Below are 19,565 nucleotides of genomic sequence, written 5' to 3'. Positions count from 1 at the left end.
TGAAGACACTGGTAATTCCCACTTGGACTGTAGACAGAGGCCACAGCTAATTCATCTGTAGGGCTCCAGTGATGCGTAAAGCCCTGCAGGGCCTGAGGCCACACATGGATAAAGCCAGGTACTGAGCTCTCCAGAAGTGAACTCACCTCTCAGGACCCAGCCGTGACCTAGCTTAGACTTTAATTTATACATATATGACTGAAAAATTAGTCCTATGCCAAGCACCTTTTACTATTACAGGTTTTTAAGATTTTATTTATTTATAAGAGAAACAGAGAGAGAGGCAGAGACATAGGCAGAGGGAGGAGAAGCAGACTCCCTGCAGGAGCCCGATGTGGGACTCGATCCCGGAATTCAGGGACCGTGTCCTGAGCTGAAGGCAGATGCTCTACCGCTGAGCCACCCAGGCATCCCTACAGTTACATTTAGTAAATAAATTTTATTCCATTACTCTTCAAGTTCACGTGTGATCTAGTCATTATCGTCCTTTTGTCTGTCATTAGTTCTGGGTTACAAAGAAGCTACTGACATACCGGTATTTTCATTTTGGCAAGCTGACCTGGATGCCCCTGCCAGCACCGTCTGTGATGGTCATGGCACGTAACTCCTCAACTCTATTACTAATCTGAGGCAAACATGGTAGCTGCATTCCTCCGCCAGTTTTGGTCAAGTTTGACTCACTTCTAGAAAAGGTTTACTAGACCCTCAAAGGGAGAAAAAAAGAAATAGCACTCCCTCCCTGTCCTTCCTTGAGATGTTGGGTCCACTCTAATAGACATCTGGCATTCACAAGGGGAAGCGACCTCGGGATAACATTTTCACTGCCAACGGAAGGACAGAGACACAGAAGGAAGTGGGATCCCTGAGGAAATTCTCAAGCTGCAGATCTGACTATGCCTGGTGTCCAGCCGACGTCCCAGTTACGAGAGAATACATGTCCTTACCATTTAAACCAGGGGGTTTCTGTCATGTGCAGCCTACAACAGCGTAACTTAGGCTCTTTATGCACAAGACCCTATTTCATTTTCTTCACAGCAGTTAGCAATATCAGAAATTACTGTTTCTTTGCATTTACTCTCTACCCTCTCCTCTTCTTCCAAGGAGAATCATGAGAACAGGGACTTATCTGTCTTGTTCATCTCTAAAGCCCTGATAATGCCTACCACAAAAAACATGCTCAATAAATATTCTTTGATGAGTGAAAGTGAAAGCACTTTGATGAGTGAAATGATGGTCTACTGTTTCGTATTCCAACTTACCGAATCATGTTCAGTATGACAAAGAAATCATCAAAAAGCACAAAACAAAGGAGTAAAACTAAAAATTCAGTATCTCCCGCTAGATATCAGATAGATATTTTAGCCTGAGGCACTAAATAAGCCTCAAATGTATTTGTAAGAGAAAAAAGCATTTTAAACATCGCATTTGTAACAAGTAATTTAAAACATAAGAACCCAATCTGACATACACTTTCTCAAGTAACAGTTAAACCACCTGGCCTTGCTCTAAATAGGCCCATACTTCACAGAGTAAAAACCTGTGAATATATCACAGAATTACTTTTCACCTCCCTTCTCTACCCAAATACTTGGAATTACGATGAGTAACAGAATTCTTTTTTTAAGTGACAAAATCTGAATGAAAAATTCCCCTACAATTTATGGGAAATTAAAAACAAGAGCCAAAAAAGAACATCTGCATATTCCCCACTTCTTAATAGGTGAGTCACAGGAAAACAAAAGAAGAGTAGGGTAATGCCCTATGCCACTGCAAATACTTCTGATTATCCACTAAGCAGGAGAAAATAAATATACATAATGTATGATGCAATGCAAGCATGGAAAGGTCTACTGGTTGGCCTCACTATATTTTTTATACTAAAGTTTAACAGAGCTTCAGATCAAAAAAAAGAAGACCAGAGAAAGAAATAATGGACTCATATTCTAGCAAATCATAAAAAAAAAGTATGTACACTAAACCCCTAGACCAAATCTCCTAATCTTCCTTACCTGACAAATGATGTACTACTCAGTGGTTTCAAAGATTGCCAGAAAGGTGAATAGCACCTATTGCTACAGAACCATAAAAGTCAAGCCTAATAAGCATATGAAAAGATGCTAAACTTCATCAGTCATTAGGGAAGTGCAAATTAAAACTACAAGAGATGCTATTTTACACCCATCAGAATGACAACAAGTTAAAAAAAGTAACGTGTTGACAAGGATGTGGAGAAATGGGAAGGAACCCTCATACATTAGTGGTAGGAATGTAAAATGGTGCACTTTAGAAAACAGCATGGCAATCCTTTTTAGGTCAAACAGAAATTTACCATAGGACCCAGCAATTCCACTCGTACATATCTACTCCCATGAGAAATGAAAATAAATGTCCACACAACCAACTGTTCATGGATATTTACAGCAGCACTATTCCTAATAGCTAAAAGTTGGAAAAAACCCAATGTTCATCAACTGGTGAATGGACAATCAAGATATGGTATATCCATAGAATTGTATCTATCTAGCAATAAAAAAGAACAAATTCATGATGCAGATTATGACATGGATGAACTTCAAGATCATTCATGTGGGAATAAAAATGTTCCAAAATTGATTTACCACTCAGTACATTTACTAGAAGTCACCGACCACTACACCTGAAATGGGTAAATTTTATATTATGTAAAATATGTCTCAAAAACGTGAAAAAAACCACAATTGAGGTATTCATTTTATATATATATCAGAAATTAATAGTATCCTTATTTTGCATCTACCTTCATATATCACAGTCTGAAATTTGACTACATATAGAAGGTATATCCTCAGTCAGAAACAGGTAGGACTGCAAGTACCCACCTACCAGTTAACTGAGATACAACTAGGAATATTTATAGAATCAGAATATCTTCAGGGACTCTCATTACCATCATTAAGCAAAGCCTTCATATTCATAAATTGGGTATCAGCTAAAACATGAAGAGTTGGGAACTGTCAGACCACAAAAAAAAAAGAAGTGCAAATGAAATGTGGTTTAGATCACAAAGTAAACAGAAAAGAAAGAAAAGGTGTAACAAGATGTACCATCTCTATCCAACATTCATGTTTCTAGATATCTAAGGCTCAAGGAAAGTGAAGACTCTAAGTGCCACCTTTTGAAGGGAAAGGAAACTAACCTTGCTGTTGCAGTTTTAAGTTCACCACTATATTTCTGTAACTCTGTGAAAAATAAAACAGTCATCAAAAAAATAGTCTAAGGCTTCCTCAGTATTCTACTCTTGTAGAATATAAAGACATTTAGAAATTTCAAGTATAAGAAAAATGATGGATCATATGGTATGCTTATTTGTAACTTTTTGAGGGACTTCCATACTGGTTTCCACAGTGGCTACACCAAATTACATTCCCATCGGCAGTGCACAAAAGGTCTTTTTTTTTTTTTCCTACATCTTTGCCAACACTTGTTATTTCTTGTCTTTTTGATTCCAGCCACGTGGACAGGTGTGATTTGCATTTCCTTGATGATTAATGATGTTGAGTACAATTTCACGTGTTTACTGGCCATCACATTTCATGTGTTTATTGGCCATCACTGGTCTTCTTTGGAAAAATGTCCCTTTAGGTCCCCTGTCCATTTTTTTTTTTTTTTTAATTTTTATTTACTTATGATAGTCAGAGAGAGAGAGAGAGAGAGAGAGGCAGAGACACAGGCAGAGGGAGAAGCAGGCTCCATGCACCGGGAGCCCGACGTGGGATCCGATCCCAGGTCTCCAGGATCGCGCCCTGGGCCAAAGGCAGGCGCCAAACCGCTGCGCCACCCAGGGATCCCCCCTGTCCATTTTTTAATTGAATTATTTGGTTTTGGGCAGCTCGGGTGGCTCAGCGGTTTAGTGCCACCTTCAGCCCAGGGCATGATCCTGGAGTCCCGGGATCAAGTCCCACATCGGGCTCCCTGTGAAGAGTCTGCTTCTCCCTCTGCCTGTGTCTCTGCCTCTCTCTGTGTCTCTCATGAATAAATAAATAAAATCTTTAAAAAAAAGAAAAAAGAATTATTTGTTTTTTTTTAGTGTTGAGTTGTAGAAGTCCTTTATATATTTTGGATTTACCCAATAAAATCAAAAACATTAATTAGAAAAATATATATCTACCTTTATGTTTTTTACAGCATTATTTATAATAGCCAAGATATGAAAGCAACCCAAATGGCCATCAAGAGATGAATGGAAAAAATAAGAATTTGGTACATATAAAAAATATTATTCAACTATAAAAAAATGAATGAGATCAGCATCTGAGCCATCATAGATGGACCTAGAGTATACCATGCTAGTGAAATAAGTCAGACAGACAAAGGCATATACCATAAGATTGTACTTATATATGGAATCAAAAACACAAAAGAAGCAGAAACAGACCCATAAACACAGAGAACATGTTACCACAGCAGATAGAGTGGCAGGATGGGCAAAATGGGTGAAGGGAAGTCGAGGATACAGGCTTCTAGTTAGTGAATGAATAAGTTACAGGGCTAAAAGTCACAGCATAGGGAATATTCAGAAATGCTGAATCACCATGTTGTATACCTAAAACTAATGTAACACTGTGTGTCTGCTATTCTTCAATTAAAATAATAAAAACAACCATAATTACTGCCAAAAATTCTGTATTTTCTATGTGCCAAGTAAAATGCTAGGAAATTCACACGTATGATCTAATTTAATTTTTACCAAAATCCTAGGAAGTGAGTAATACAATCATCCCTCTTCTCCAGACAGAGAAACTGAAGCATAAAGTGATGACATGAGTTTCCCACAGTTTCTAACAAGGAGGTAGCAACCGCAGTGTCATGTGAGAGAATGCCACTTACAGGGGACAGCACTCCACTAGGGACTTCCTAAATTAGGCCAACACATTCCAGCTCAAACCCTCCTCTCACAAGCCTAGAGACTCTGTTGAGAAAACTGTCCAGGAGAAATAAATAAGACCTGAACCATGAGACTGAAACGAATCCTAGGACATAAAAATTTGACTAGTCCCATTTCATCAGTATCGACTTTTCAAATCGGCCGCAGCTAAAGGCACCCTCCCAACTTGGCTCAGAGCCCTCTGCTGCTATCCTTCCCATGTTCTTGATTATTTAACTCCGTTCAGGACCAGCAAGGCTGCAACAGGCTGAATAGTGAGGGGCCTCCAGGCACCCCTCTACTAAAACACTAAGCTCATCCTCCTTACATGGCCTGCTGCACTTCTCTTCATCTGTGTGAAGCCTTTAATCCCATCAGGTTTCAGGAAATGTCAGATCCCCTTCTCTCAGGGCTGCCCATCACAGCCTTTACCAGCAGCATCAATGCTTTGGGCACCCACATCGTCCATATGCTACTACATATTTAAAGTGTGCATATCATTACTGGGGCAGGAAGCACGCTTACACTGTTCTGTATTCCTTGAAGTATCTGAGCAAAATCTTAGGCACAAGAAATACGTCATGACTTCTAAAGTATGAATAGCTTTGTATTTGTGCTTTTTTATATAACTACATTTGTATTTAGAAGTATTTTGTTTGTCCTATCAATGTTCTTAAGATTATAAGCTCACTGTTGGAACATATAACAACTTCATTTCTTATTTAAATGCAATACATGTTTAAATTTTTTTTTTTTTTTTTTTTTTTTTTTAAGAATGAGGTTAAGGGAGAACCTAGATGGCTCAGTCAGTTACATGTCTGACTTCAGCTCAGGCCATGATCTGAGACGTGGGGTCAAGCCCCACGTCAGGCACCTGCTCAGGGAGGAGGCTACTCCTCCCCCTGCCTCTACTCCTCCTCCTGCTCGTGCGCTCACTCTCTTTCTCTAGCTCTAAAATAAATAAAATCTTTAAAAAAAAAAAGAAAAGAAGAATGAGGTTAAGGACTTTAAGTGTTACGGGCATAAACTACTTTTTCCCCAGAAGTACTGAAATCATTCTATGTATTTTTACAGTTACCTAAGTGTTCACCCTATTTTTATATATATATATCTAAGTCAAAGGATATTAAATAAACATCTCTTTATTCATAAAGAATACATGAATATGTGAAAAGCATTTTTAAAAATGGAAACAGTAAAAACACTTTTCTTTTGCCAAAATAATAAAGTGCCAAAAGTTGTTATAAATAGCAGGAAAGGAAACTAAGCCAATATATGTAAATATAAATATAAAGGGGAAAACTGAGAATAAAATCGTGACTATGTGAACGTAATGTACACATACACACAACATGATTATAAAAACGGAAAACAATGAGGAAAAAGAATTCGAAACAAAGGAAGAGCACTTACTTCCATTATGATACTTAATTTCCTAACAGTAAAATGTTAATAAGAAAACAAAATGTGGGAAGAAAAGCCCAGATCTGTATATATTTTAAAAACACTCATAACTAAGACATTTCATACCTGTAAACATGGCATGAAAGTAAGGACTACAGGCAGCCAGCACCACTCTATGTGCAGAGATTTCCATGTCTTCGGCCACAATTGTGACGTCACACAGCAAATTCTGACTGTTTACAAAGCAGAGAGAGAAAAACAATTTAATGATACCAATAAACAATGTATCGAACGTCCTTTGCAAAAAGCTTACAGTGAAAGCCCACTCCTCCGAAGTTGAGGCTAACTTTTAAAACTGCCATCCTGGGATCCCTGGGTGGTGCAGCGGTTTGGTGCCTGCCTTTGGCCCAGGGCTCGATCCTAGAGACCCGGGATCGAATCCCACGTCGGGCTCCCGGTGCATGGAGCCTGCTTCTCTCTCTGTCTCTCTCTGTCTCTCTCTCTCTCTGACTATCATAAAAAAAAAAAAAAAAAAAATTAAAACTGCCATCCTCTGGGGCACGTGGGTGGCATAGCTGGTTAAGCGGCTGACTCTTGGTTTCGGCTCAGGTCGTGATCTCAGGGTCCTGGGATCAATCCCCCACTTCGGGCGCTGCACTCAGCAGAGTCTGCTTCAGATTCTCTCTCTCTCTCTCTCTCTCTCTCTCTCTCTCCCTCTGCCCCTCTTACTCCTGTGCATTCTCTCTCTCCAAAACCTTTTTTTAAAAAATAAACAAAACTGCCGTCCTTTAAAACAGAATTCCTAAACATGAAGCACATAGAAAACAGTCATGACAGATGCCTGACATGCATTGGGCCGTCACTCAGAATCTTGCCTTTGTTTATAGAGAAATCCTTCCCAATTTGATCATTGATTTCTCAACCTAAAATAAATTACTGGCAGCAAACCATCAATGGATCATAAAAGGGGAGGTCGTTTGAATCAAGAACATCAGCAGAAGTAGCAGATGGCAGTCTGACATTAGGATGAAGACAAAATAAAACATATGCAGAAAACCAAATTGGGTCAAAGTACCAAAAAAAAGAGATACTTAAAATGATGCTGGGTCATCAAGCAAAGGTAAAATTATATTCAATTACACCTGCTATTTAAAAGGCATAGAAGACATTCGAGGCTTCACTTAATCAGAACATTTTACCAGTGCAAACTATCTCATTACTCACGGCTTAAAAAAAAAAAAAAAAAAAAAAAAAAAAAAATTACCATATACAAAATTAAAAAGCATTTTGTTACCTTAAAACAAACCATTATTCAGCAAACATAATTATACCTCCAATTCTGAAATATCCATTTTAAGTCATTCAAAACCATGTGGTGAACATTTTTTACATTCTACACAAGCTGCTGGATGAGACTCTCCAGCTAAATAAGAATGTCACAGAGTATCTTTTTGGCAAAAAGTGGTGCTGATGCTTCTTCCAGAACAAGCAGGAAGGATCTACCTCTAAAATCGACCTTACTGGTAGTTGTGTCATTTTTTTTTAAGATTTTATTTATTTATTCATGAGAGAGAGAGAGAGAGGCAGAGGCAGAGACACAGGCAGAGGGAGAAGCAGGCTCCGTGCATGGAGCCCGACGTGGTACTCGATCCTGGGACTCCAGGATCACGCCCTGGGCTGAAGGCAGATGCTAAACCACTGAGCCACCCAGGGATCCCCAAGTTGTGTCATTAATAACTAACACAAGTGTGGTGAACCCAAAAGTCCTTCCACGCCTCAAATACCCAAGCACTGAATTTATACCTCTAGCACACACAGGTCACACCTGGCCCCCTCCTCCACTATTCTACTTCCTACAAGGGTGGACCGTCTGCTTCTGTAGTTTCCTAGGAGCGCCCAAGCAACATTTTCACGTGCGCTTTACCAAGTCCTTGAAGTTCTCCAGTTTTCCACACTACTTACAAACTTGTTTCTGTAAAGTTCAAAAGTTTTTGGAGACCCTACTAGCATCTACTTTCCCTCCAGTTGAGGAAAAAATAAAAAAAAGAAGTCCCACTGCACGGGGGATAACTGCATTCCAGGCCTCATGGCTAATGAGCTTGCTGGGACCCTTTAGACTGAAGTATGGTTCACAATGCTGTATGAGAGACCGGGCAGGTCCCACATTAGTCATCAAAGGTGGCATAAGGTCACCCATTTGTGATTCCTCCACTGTGAAAAAATGACAAAGTCTACTGTCTGCTTGGAGAATATAAATCCACTCTGTAATTCCATGAATTCCATGGGTTCACAAGTAACCAGAGTGGGAAAAGTCAGTGGTGTTTTTAGGAGAATACTATGCAAGAGCTTTATCTGCATGTATTATCTCATTTAGACCCCACCACAATCTTATGCAGTTGGTATTCTTACAATTTTTACCCCCAAATGTGTTGCTGGGGAAGTAAGGTTAAAGATGAACAATCTCAGGGCAGCCTGGGTGGCTCAGCAGTTTAGCGCTGCCTTCGGCCCAGGGCGTGATCCTGGAGACCCGGGACCAACTCCCACGTCGGGCTCCCTGCATGGAGCTTGCTTCTCCCTCTGCCTATGTCTCTGCCTCTCTGTGTGTGTGTGTCTCTCATAAATAAATAAAAATCTTAAAAAAAAAAAAAAAAGATGAACAATCAGCCTCAAGTCCCAACTAGTGGCAATGCCAGCATTCAAATCCATGGAGTCTGGCTCCAAAGCCTTTAACCACCACACAAAATCTCCTAAAGTTGTGTGGCTTCAAGACCTGTGAAAGCTCAAATAAAATAGGGAATAAAAAGTATACATCAAGTAACACCAATGTATTAGTTGACATACTATATACCAAAAGAAATTTTTTGAAGTTCTACATATAATTTTAGTGGGATTTTAGCACTAACTCTACAAGAAAAGTTAAAAAAAAAAAAATCAAATTCAACAAAGCACTGCAAGATCATCTCTGCCCTTAAGGAGTCTAGCAGAAAGGACTGACAATGCCAAGATTATAGGATAAAGTGGAAAACATCAAAAAGGTGCTATGGGAATAGGGAAGCATTTAAATCAGATTAGGGGTCAGAAGAGACTTCCTGCAGCTACCAGAAGAAAGGCAGACAGAGAGAGAGAGAAGGGCGAGCAAAGAGCAGGAGAAGGATGGGTTGAGGGTCAGCAGAGTTGCACACAGTCTCTCAAGCATGGGGCTTCCAGGGCGTCCATGTGGCTCAGTCAACTAAGCATCTGCCTTCAGCTCAGATCATGATCCTGGGGACCTGGGATCCAGTCCTACATCAAACTCCCTGCTCCTCAGAAAGCCTGCTTCTCCCTCTGTCTCCGCCTGCCTCTCATTCTTTCTCTCTTGAGGAGGAGGAGGAGGAGGAGGAGGAGGAGGAGGAAGAAGAAGAAGAAGAAGAAGAAGGAGGAGGAGGAGGAGGAGGAGGAGGAGGAGGAGGAGGAGGAGGAAGAAGAAAGAAGAAAAAGAAAAAGAAAAAGAAGAAAAAGAAAAGAGAGGAGGAGGAGGAGGATGGGGCCATCTAGGCTTTCCTATAAGGATCAGAGCCTTGAGGACACCCCTCAAAGGTGAGTCGAATACATCTTGATGCCTATTTTCCTTCTGTGTAGGAAATCCTTCTTAGTGCTCTAGTTTCAAGATGGAACTTAAGTGGAATTACACTCGAAACCCCCAAATCACATAATTAATTACATCTAGCTTCAATTTCAATTACTCATTGATCGAAACCATCTAGCATAACACCTGCTGGTTGTCACATAATTAGCTTGGCCTTCCGGCTTATTAACTGATGTTAGCTAACGAACAAGGTAAAAACACTGCCAAGTTAGTATGCAGCCACACCCTGGGTTAAGTCACACACAATCTAAACATTCCAAAACAATAACATATTTAGTGCTAGTGCTTCATTTTTTACCTCTTTGTCTCCAGCAATAACATATTTTAAAAGAGCACTCAGAGATAAGAGAGATCTGACCAAACTTCTGATCTTCCAATCAGTGTGTCTGAGTCTGGCCCTTACCTCTTTCCAAATGTGCACATTCATAAGAAGTAGAATAACTTTTGGGTGAGGAGGAGTGAGCTATAAATGAAAAGTCTGGCAATTTTTACCTTACCTAAAAATAAGAGCAATTTGTATAGCAGCCCATACCTAGAGTCTACATGGTGCGTTTCTGAGTTTGTAATCCTATTACTTGAGGCCTAATGAGGGAATGAATAGTAGAAGGAAAAACTCTTCCAGAATAATCAGACAAATAAAGTTGCTATTTAGCAAATTTTGCATTTATTCTCTCATTCATCAAATATCCAGAGTGGCTACTGGTGCACCAAGCACTATGTGCATTTACAATAACAAGATAATGTCCATGAAAGCACGGAGTTTACAGTTGAGTGGGGAGAAACAGAGAAGCTAGTAGCTAATTGCAGAAGGAATCTATAGCTTTTAAGATGGGGCAGGTGTGGGGTGTTTGAGAATGCACGAGAGAGGCCAAGTCCAGCCTGAAGGACGCTTTGCAAAGAAGTTGTCTCTAAGCTCAAACGTGGAGAAGAGCAAATACAGGCCTTATGTAAAACTCAAATTGCCCAGAAAAATGAAAGGCACTCCATCTCCTAAATGAAACAACATCATGCAAACTGGTCCTTCTCAGGAAAGAGAAGGCTTTGAAAATGAGGGGGGCACTTGATGGGATGAGCACTGGGTGTTATGCTATATGTTGGAAAATTGAACTCCAATTAAAAAAAAAATTAATGAAACCTGCCCAAACATACCAAGACAGCCTTTAGTTTTCTAATATAAAGTGACCAAATTCCTAAGACTGGAAAAACCTATTACCGTTGTGATATCTTCTCAAAATAAAATATGTCAACCGGCTCTGAGAGGTCAAAAATAATTAGTAGTCACATGAAACAAGAATTTACTTTCTCCTGGAAGTGGGGGAGGTGAGGCGATCACATGGCACCCATCCACCTTCCTTCCCCAGGTGCCAGGGAAAACTTGGAGGAGGTCCTGCCACATGGAGTGGAGTCAGGGTAACGGCCGAAGTACCGGGCGGGTGAGGTGAGCTGTCGGCAAACCACAGCCCACAGCCAGGAACGTGCCCAAAGCCATCCCTGCAACAGCGTCGGCTGTTAGGATAAAGGAACAACAGCAAAACATAAAAAGAAACGAGGCAAGGGGTCAGAGATCAAGGCAAGAAGGAAAGAAGCTAAGGAAACTGAGAATTGGGCAGGAACCAGAGGGTGAGCCAGACGTGGGTGCTGCTGGGCGCACGGCTGCATCATGGAGCACTGGCTGCTCGGCACGAAGGGGGGTGGGCCAGGGGATGAGCTGATTTAGGGTGAAAGGCTTCCCGGCTGCTGACTTAGTCATATTTAACCAAACCTCCTATAACTGACAGTTTCATTTAACAGACAAGGGAGATGCAATCTGGCTATAATGTCAATGCTCTCCGAAGAGCAACAGAACTCCGTGACGAGTGTCACCAACTGTCTCCTTTTCCTTCTTAAAACCGTGACAGTTTGATTTGGATATGAATTTGAATTTCCGTGGCAGTCAGGCACAGGGAAAAAAACTTAAGATGTTGGGTTTAGTAAGATTCACCATCACAGTAAAAGTCCTAAAAAATAGCACGGCCCCCTCAACAGATTTGCACCTGCTGAGATTTTCAAACAGGAAGCAGGAAGTGGTGGCCGTCAAGTTGGAAAGGTAGGAAAACCCACTACAGGGACTTGGAAACTGCCTGGAACTACGAAAGGGTCCCAGAATAGAGGGTATTATTCTTCTCAAATAGAATCGAGACAGCAGAATGACGTGAAACATGACAAGACGGAGCTACAGGAAGACGTGGGGGAAAGCGTGTCACCGAATACCTCAGAGAAGGGAAGGAGACATCTCCAGATCTGACGACCTACAAGCACACGTGGTCACAGTTGAGAGCAGAAGACGGAAAGGATGATTAGAAATAAAGTGAAAGATGATATTAGGGACAGAGGAAAGCTGGTGGGGAGGGAGAAAAGACAAATGAGGCAGGCGCAGGATTTCAAGGGGGAAAGAGTAATGCAGGGATGAATTTCTGAATATGCGAACGAAAGCCTGACTATGGGGTAGAAATGTAGGATGTATACAAAGGGAACTTCCTCATTAAAAGGTTCTTTTTTAGGGGCAGCCTAGGTGGCTCAGGGGTTTAGTGCCTGCCTTTGGCTCAGGGCCTGATCCTGGAGACCTGGGATTGAGTCCCACGTCGGGCTCCCTGCAGGGAGCCTGCTTCTTCCTCTGCCTGTCTCTGCCTCTCTCTCTCTCACTCTGTCTCTCATGAATAAATAAATAAGATATTAAAAAAAAAAAAAAAAGGTTCTTTTTAGGGCAGCCTGGGTGGCTCAGCAGTTTAGCACCTGCCTTCGGTCCAGGGCGCGATCCTGGAGTCCCGGGATCGAGTCCCGCATCCGGCTCCCTGCGTGGAGCCTGCTTCTCCCTCTGCCTCTCTCTCTCTCTCTCTCTCTCTCTCTCTGTGTGTCTCTCATGAATAAATAAATAAAATCTTAATAAAATAAAATAAAATACAATGTTCTTTTTAACTGGAGAGCTAAATCATGGGATACGCTAGGCTATGACAATTTAAAGAAAAAAGCCAGAGTGAGATCTTCTCATTTTCTAATTTAAGAGCTCTGAAACAGAACACCATCTCGCATGTGGTAGGTGTTCAACAACTCAGAGAAAGGGAAAAGACACAAAGTCGGGTCAGTAAACTACCTCACTACTACCTGTTATTCATAATGTTTGAAATGTGCAATAAGTCTACCCATGCTCCATAAACACCCCTTAAAAAGAGACCAATCAGGGCAACCCCGGGTGGCTCTGCGGTTTGGCGCCGCCTTCGGCCCAGGGCGTGATCCTGGAGTCCCGGGATCGAGTCCTACGTCGGGCTCGCTGCATGGAGCCTGCTTCTCCCTCTGCCTGTGTCTCTGCCTCTCTCTCTCTCTCTCTCTGTCTCTCTCATGAATAAATAAATAAAATCTTTAAAAAAAAAAAAAAGAGACCAATCACATGTGCTTAAGAAACACTATGGAAGATTACCAGTTAAAATGAGACGAGAAGCTTCAAACTACACCTTAAATTTTTCTAAATAAACGAGTCTATTTGACTTGGGGGCTCTTCCCAACTGCTCTGTCCTTCCAAGAATGTTTTACAGTCTACTCTAGTACAACATGAAAGCAAAAGAACCTCACTACCTGAAGTTCTTCACAGGAAAAAATAAATGTTAATTAGAGTAATAAAAAATTCACATAGGAAAAACAATAAATATTAGAGTAATAAAAAATTCACATTGGAAAAAAAAATTCACAGCGTTATGTGATTTAAAATCTCTTTTACAGGGATCCCTGGGTGGCGCAGTGGTTTGGCGCCTGCCTTTGGCCCAGGGCGCGATCCTGGAGACCCGGGATCGAGTCCCATGTCGGGCTCCCTGCATGGAGCCTGCTTCTCCCTCTGCCTGGGTCTCTGCCTCTCTCTCTCTCTCTCTGTGTGTGACTATCATAAATAAATAAAAAAAATTTTTAAAAATCTCTTTTACAAACAGAGATATACAGCTATGAAGAGAAAGGCAGACTCACTTAAGTTTGTTCTTTAATTCACCTGCCATCTAAGCAACAGAATACAAATAACTGAAGAGCCACAACTCAAACTTTTCATGGATGCACAACAGATAACACAATCCGACTAGTGGTCTGGATCCACAAGGTCTAAAAGTCTCCGAGGAAAAAACTACAATGAACACTCCTTTAAGACAGAACTTCAGGCTTTTTTGTTTAAATTATCTTTGGAAATGTAAAACTGCTGCTATAACTGAATCAGTAAGTATTTATGGCTTATATGTGATGAATAGGGGCGCGTTTGAATTGCTTCCCACGACTCATCCTTACTGAAAACCTTCAACTCCTAAACCGAACTTAAGGATCAAATTCTCTTCCTTCTGAACCAGTGACGGGGGGCCCCGACTAAGAGCCCTTGAAATTTTTCAAGCTCAAATACAGTCTTATCCCATAACCCACAAAATGAAGTTTTTCTGTTTAAAATTTTTTGAAGGCGAAATGCTACCTCTTGACATTTCCTTTCTTTGGTCATCTCAAAAAGCCCACAGCATGACGTTCTCAAAAAAAACATACGTCCGAGATTTCGTCCGCTTGTCTTCTCCACAGACCCAACACAGCGCGTTGCACATAATGAGCACCCTGTGAAGATCTACTGATTTGATTTTGAAGATGTTAGTGTTCAGAAAAACTCCAACCCCCGCCAATTCACGCTTGGGAAATTTAAAGAGCTGAATTTCCTGCCAGAGATGTGTTGCTAAAAAGACCCGTCCTTTCACTACGCTGCCAGGTTGCTCCTCCAACATCATTAATCTTACAGTGCTGCTCCCTTTTTCAAAAGCTTCCCCGATTTCTGTTGCCCACAGGATGGAGTCCAAATGCACCACGCCACTGAAGCCTGCACGATTCTGTCCTCCTGCTTCCTAGCCTGTTCTGCACAGACTCCGCAGCATGAACTCTTGATTCGCTTCATCCAGCAAGTTCTGCGTATCCGCTCCCTAGCTCATGCCGTGACCCAGGCCAGGGACCCAGGCCAGGAACCGCCTCTCCTCTGCGAATCCTATGCTCCGGCAGGCCCAGCAGAAACCACGTCTGTGGCTGCTTAGAGTTCTCCTGCGCACACCCTCTTGGGCTCACGGCCCTCCACCATCCCACCCCCCTCCCCAGACGGCTCCGGCGGGGATCCAGACGCCCGCGGGGACCGGCCAAGTCCGGGGGGCCCCGCTCCGCCTTCCGGGGCCTGCTTGCTGATCTCAGAGGAGAGCCAGCTGCTCACAGACACTTGTGGAATACACTGTTCAGGAGTGACTGCAGGGCTCTCAAACCAAGTAATTTAACATTATGCAAGCTCGTATTGGGCCAGGACAGGGAGCTCTATCTGGGCCTCTTGTCTAAAAAAGAAACAAAACCAAAAATCTATCACTTCCATCAGCCAAAGGTTCGTAAACTCTCTCTGTCTCTCTCTCTCTCTCTCTCTCTCTCATTCTCGTTTGGCTGCAATGCTACGAGGTAGACGTGAGGGCCCAAGGGCAGAGTGGTAAGAACAAGGAAGTTCCCCCTTCCCAGGAGTCAGGAAACCACTCTCAGCTACCCCTTCCTGGCGGCAGGAAGTTGATGCAATGACAGGAAATCAAAGATTTCCAGCTGTTTAAGGAGTAGGCCTCATCAGAGATTTTTTTTTTTTTTAATTACTCAAATGGGCCAGAAGGGGTAAGAGAGAAGTGAATGACGTTAAAAACAAACAAACAAAAGGGTTCTGATGAACTCCAAAGAGAGCTTATTTTTTAAAACACCACCAGTCAGTGACTGTATTAAAACAATCCCGGTCAGAGGGCTGGGAGCCAACACCCTCTGGCCTTTCAAAGGTCGCTCTTTGTTCTGCACATCAGCATCAACTACCAGCCTGTGACACATTAGCTCCCGAAACGGGTGCACGGTGCGACACAAAGAAGGAGGTACCGTTTCACAGCCATACAGTCCACACCCAAAACAGGACAAATAGGTGCAGGGAGGCTGGCGCTGCCCAATGCCAGGATGAGGCAAGGCCCTCACCGCTGCGCAGGTCAGGAGAGCACCTCACAGGCCCGGAGAATGTTGGAGCAGCCACCTTGCGCTCCATCCCGCCCACGCCCCTCATTTTACAGCTAAGGCTCCGAGAGGTAAGAGAGCTGGCCCAAGGCCAAAGAGTTTGTCCCCAAACCTGGGTCACCCACCTCAGGAGAAGGTGTCGCCTTCCCTGAAGTTTAGTGAGTCAGGCCTGGGTCAACAGAGACCTACCCACCAGCGGAAGGTCACAGCGACCGCGCCCCATGGGAGGGGGAGGAAATGTGGACAGGCCCAGAAAGAGCCAGTCTTTCAAGACTTTTCAAAGAAAAAAGAAGTCATTAAAAACCGCAGTCTTAATATGACCAGACTGTTTTCTTACGTTTCTTTCTGTTGCATTTAGGAACCGCTGCAGTTTACCTTCTAATAACTACTGTTATGATGGAATTAAAAAACTAAAACAGCACAGCCAGGCCTGCTGGATTACCCCAACTATCTATCTGCATTCGCCCAAAGACTAAAATGAAAATACATTTATTAAAAATGCCATCATTACACTGTATGTTAACTAGAATTTAAACAAAAATTGGGGGGAAAATAATTAGTATTGAAAATAAAAATAAAAAATGGGGCACCTAGGTAGCACAGTCAGATAAACATCAGACTTGGTTTCAGCTCAGGTCGTGATTTCAGGGTCCTGGGAAAGGCCTTCCTCACTCTCTGAGCTTAGCTCCTGTGCTTAGCCCACAGTCTGCTTGTCCCTATCCTACCCCCTCTGCTGCTCCCCCCTCTTCCTCTTGCACGAGTCCTCTCTCTCAAAGTCTTTAGCAAAATAAATAAATAAAAACAAAAATACTATCAGAGCAGGAATAGGAAGCAAGTCAAATATGTAACAGTCGAATCTCTCTCCAAACCACTTTCCACCTGGTAGCCAATAAGTTTTCTTTTTTTAAAAAAATATATATTTTATTTATTTATCCATGAGAGACACACAGAGAGAGAGAAGAGAGGCAGAGACACAGGCAGAGGGAGAAGCAGGCTCCCTGGAAGCCTGATGCAGGACCTGATCCCAGGACCCTGAGATCACACCCTGGGCTGAAGGCAGATGCTCAACCACTGAGCCACAGGTGCCCCTGTTCTTTTCAAAATGAAAATCTAATCATGTCATTACCCTGCTTAAAAGTCTCCAGTGGCTTCCTCCCATGACAACTCCTGATAAAGACCAAAATGTATAAGGCCCTAAGTCTGCTGGGCCCCACCTGCCCACTCAGGCTTCTCTCTTGCCTGAGGCCCCCCAACCTCCCCCACCCGGCCGTCTGCACTCCAGCTGCCCCTCAGTTCCTCCCACGAGGCCAGCTCCCACCTACCACCAGGCTTGGGGCCTGCCATTCCCCGTGCCCGGAACCCTGTTCCCTAATCTTTCCCACCCCCCCATTCTGGCTTCATTTCTCTACCTCTATTTTGCTTTGGATCTCAGCACAACTATTTCTACTTTCCCAAGGAAGCCCGTTCTGACCGCTGTTATCCACCTTCACAGCACCAGGCAGCCCTCCTTTGTGGCACTACCATTAAAATGTACAGTAAATTATGTGTGTAATTCTCTGATTAATGCCTGCTTCCTGCATTCAACCATTGGCTACATGTCTGTTTTTGCTCACCATTCTATCTCCGGCGCCCAAAAGATAAATATTCGCTGAATCTTTAAGTAAAGAAGAAATAAATGATGGACCCGAAGCGTGGGCTTTTAGGAAAGACATAGCACAGACAGATTGAAGGAAAAGTATAAGTCATTCCCTTCTTTGTAGTCCAAGCTTTCAAATATATGGGGGGGGGGGGGGGGGAGGAGGATGTCTTTCATAAACAGCTAAGAAAACTAAACCAAGACTATTACTACATACTTAGTCTTTTAATTAAAAAACCATTCATGCATCATCAACTTTTTTTTTGGGGGGAAGGGCAGAGAAAGGAGGAGAGAATCTTAAGCAAGTTCCACCATCAGCACAGGGCAGAGCTCCATCTCACAACCCTGATATCACGACCTGGGCCCAAATCAGGAGTCAGACGGTTACCTGACTGAGCCACCACCCAAGTGCCTCTCAATCAACGTTTAAAGTCGCTTCTTTCCTATCAGTGATTCTCAAAATTATGATTCTCAACATACTTGAGAATTACCTTAGCCATGGGCAGGTACCAGTCCTCAAAATTACTACCACTACAACCACCACCACCTAAGTCACGTTTTCTTTCCATATTCTTGGTGGTAAGTTAGAAACCCTAGACCAATGCTGTCCAGTAGAGAAACATGGGATATATGTGTCATATAAAACATAATGGAATGTCAAAATCTTGTAGCAATCATATTAAAAAAAAAGAAACAAGTGAAAATAATTTCAATAATCTATTTAACCCAAAATATCCCATATATTATCATTTCAAAATGCGATTGATATTCTTAAAACATATTAAAAAAACATTTTACATTCTTTTTTTGTACTAAATCTTGGAAATCCATTATATATTTTCCACTTACAGAACATCTCCATTCAGACGAGCCACACATGGCTAATGGCTACCATATGGGACACAGAAGTCTTATACTACCCATGCTTCTCATAAAAAAAAAAAAAAAAAAAAAAAAAAACCACCTGCCGAAAAAGCTTTTAATGTTCTCTGTATCACACAAAGCAACAATGAGGCACAAAGAGTATATTCACTATAAACAACTGAAAAATAAAGGAAGAGACCCATGGTTACATGTGTATGAATGCAACAATACCTTCTTAATTCGTTCATGACTTTAAAAGCTTTCTTCATGTGCCAAGGATTCACTGTCACTGGGCAGTGTTTTTCAGTATTATCATCTTTTGAATCGAGAGGCTTCTGATGACCCTGCTTTGTGCATCTGTACATAAAAAGAAAAGAACAAAACAAACAGAAATAAACGGAAAAGGCCTTATTACAGATAATTTAGTCCAGGCTTATCAGCCTACAAGAGATAACAATGAGTCTCCCACACTCATACAGCATATCCCAATGTAAGATTAACACACAAAAATTCAGAACATTTTCTGATGGTCACTAGGATTTTAACCAAAAAAAGCGGGTAATCACTTCCACAGTGTCAAAGCTCAGAAAATTCAGTAAAAGTGGTTCAACAGACAACTTGAAGTAAAAATGCTGAAAAATGATCCTCTGTGTTAGAAATTAACCTGCGTTTAACAATCCGTTGTAGTCATATATTATTTACAAGCATTTTACAAGACAGGGACAGGATCATATTTTACACCAACTTCAAAGCCTCAGAATCTGATTTGAGTTTCGCTCTCCACCACCCAGGTTATTTACTCCACATATTTCAGACCTGCTTTTGCAACAATTAATCACGTTAGGTAGAGTTTATTGAGTATTTGCTATACAGTGGCAACAGTGCTAAGTCATTTACTTGCATTAGTTGCTTAATCTTCACAACAGCTCTGTGAACTCATTACTATTATGATACCCATTTAATAGATAAAAAGGTGAAGGCAAAAAAAAATAATTTGGTTAACTAAATAGCAGAGCTGGGTAAGACTCGAGTCACTCTGAGTCTTTGAGCTCATTCTTTTTACTAACGTTCAATACCAT

The 19,565-nt window shown here is 41.9% G+C and overlaps 1 protein-coding gene across 1 annotated transcript in view; it reads right to left on the bottom strand.

Annotated features, from left to right (window-relative positions):
- KLHL2 (kelch like family member 2) overlaps positions 1-19,565 on the bottom strand; it is a 97,498-nt gene that overhangs the window by 65,892 nt on the left and 12,041 nt on the right. Inside the window, exons 2-3 of the mRNA XM_072773835.1 lie at positions 18,718-18,843; positions 6,434-6,540 (exon numbers count right to left, since the gene is read on the bottom strand). Coding sequence (XP_072629936.1) covers positions 6,434-6,540; positions 18,718-18,843 — 233 coding nt within the window. The remainder of the gene's footprint in view (positions 1-6,433; positions 6,541-18,717; positions 18,844-19,565) is intronic.

The sequence above is a fragment of the Canis lupus genome, chromosome 13, assembly GCF_048164855.1.
Source record: "Canis lupus baileyi chromosome 13, mCanLup2.hap1, whole genome shotgun sequence".
Lineage (NCBI taxonomy): Eukaryota > Metazoa > Chordata > Mammalia > Carnivora > Canidae > Canis > Canis lupus.
This window is presented reverse-complemented; position numbering and strand designations above follow the sequence as displayed.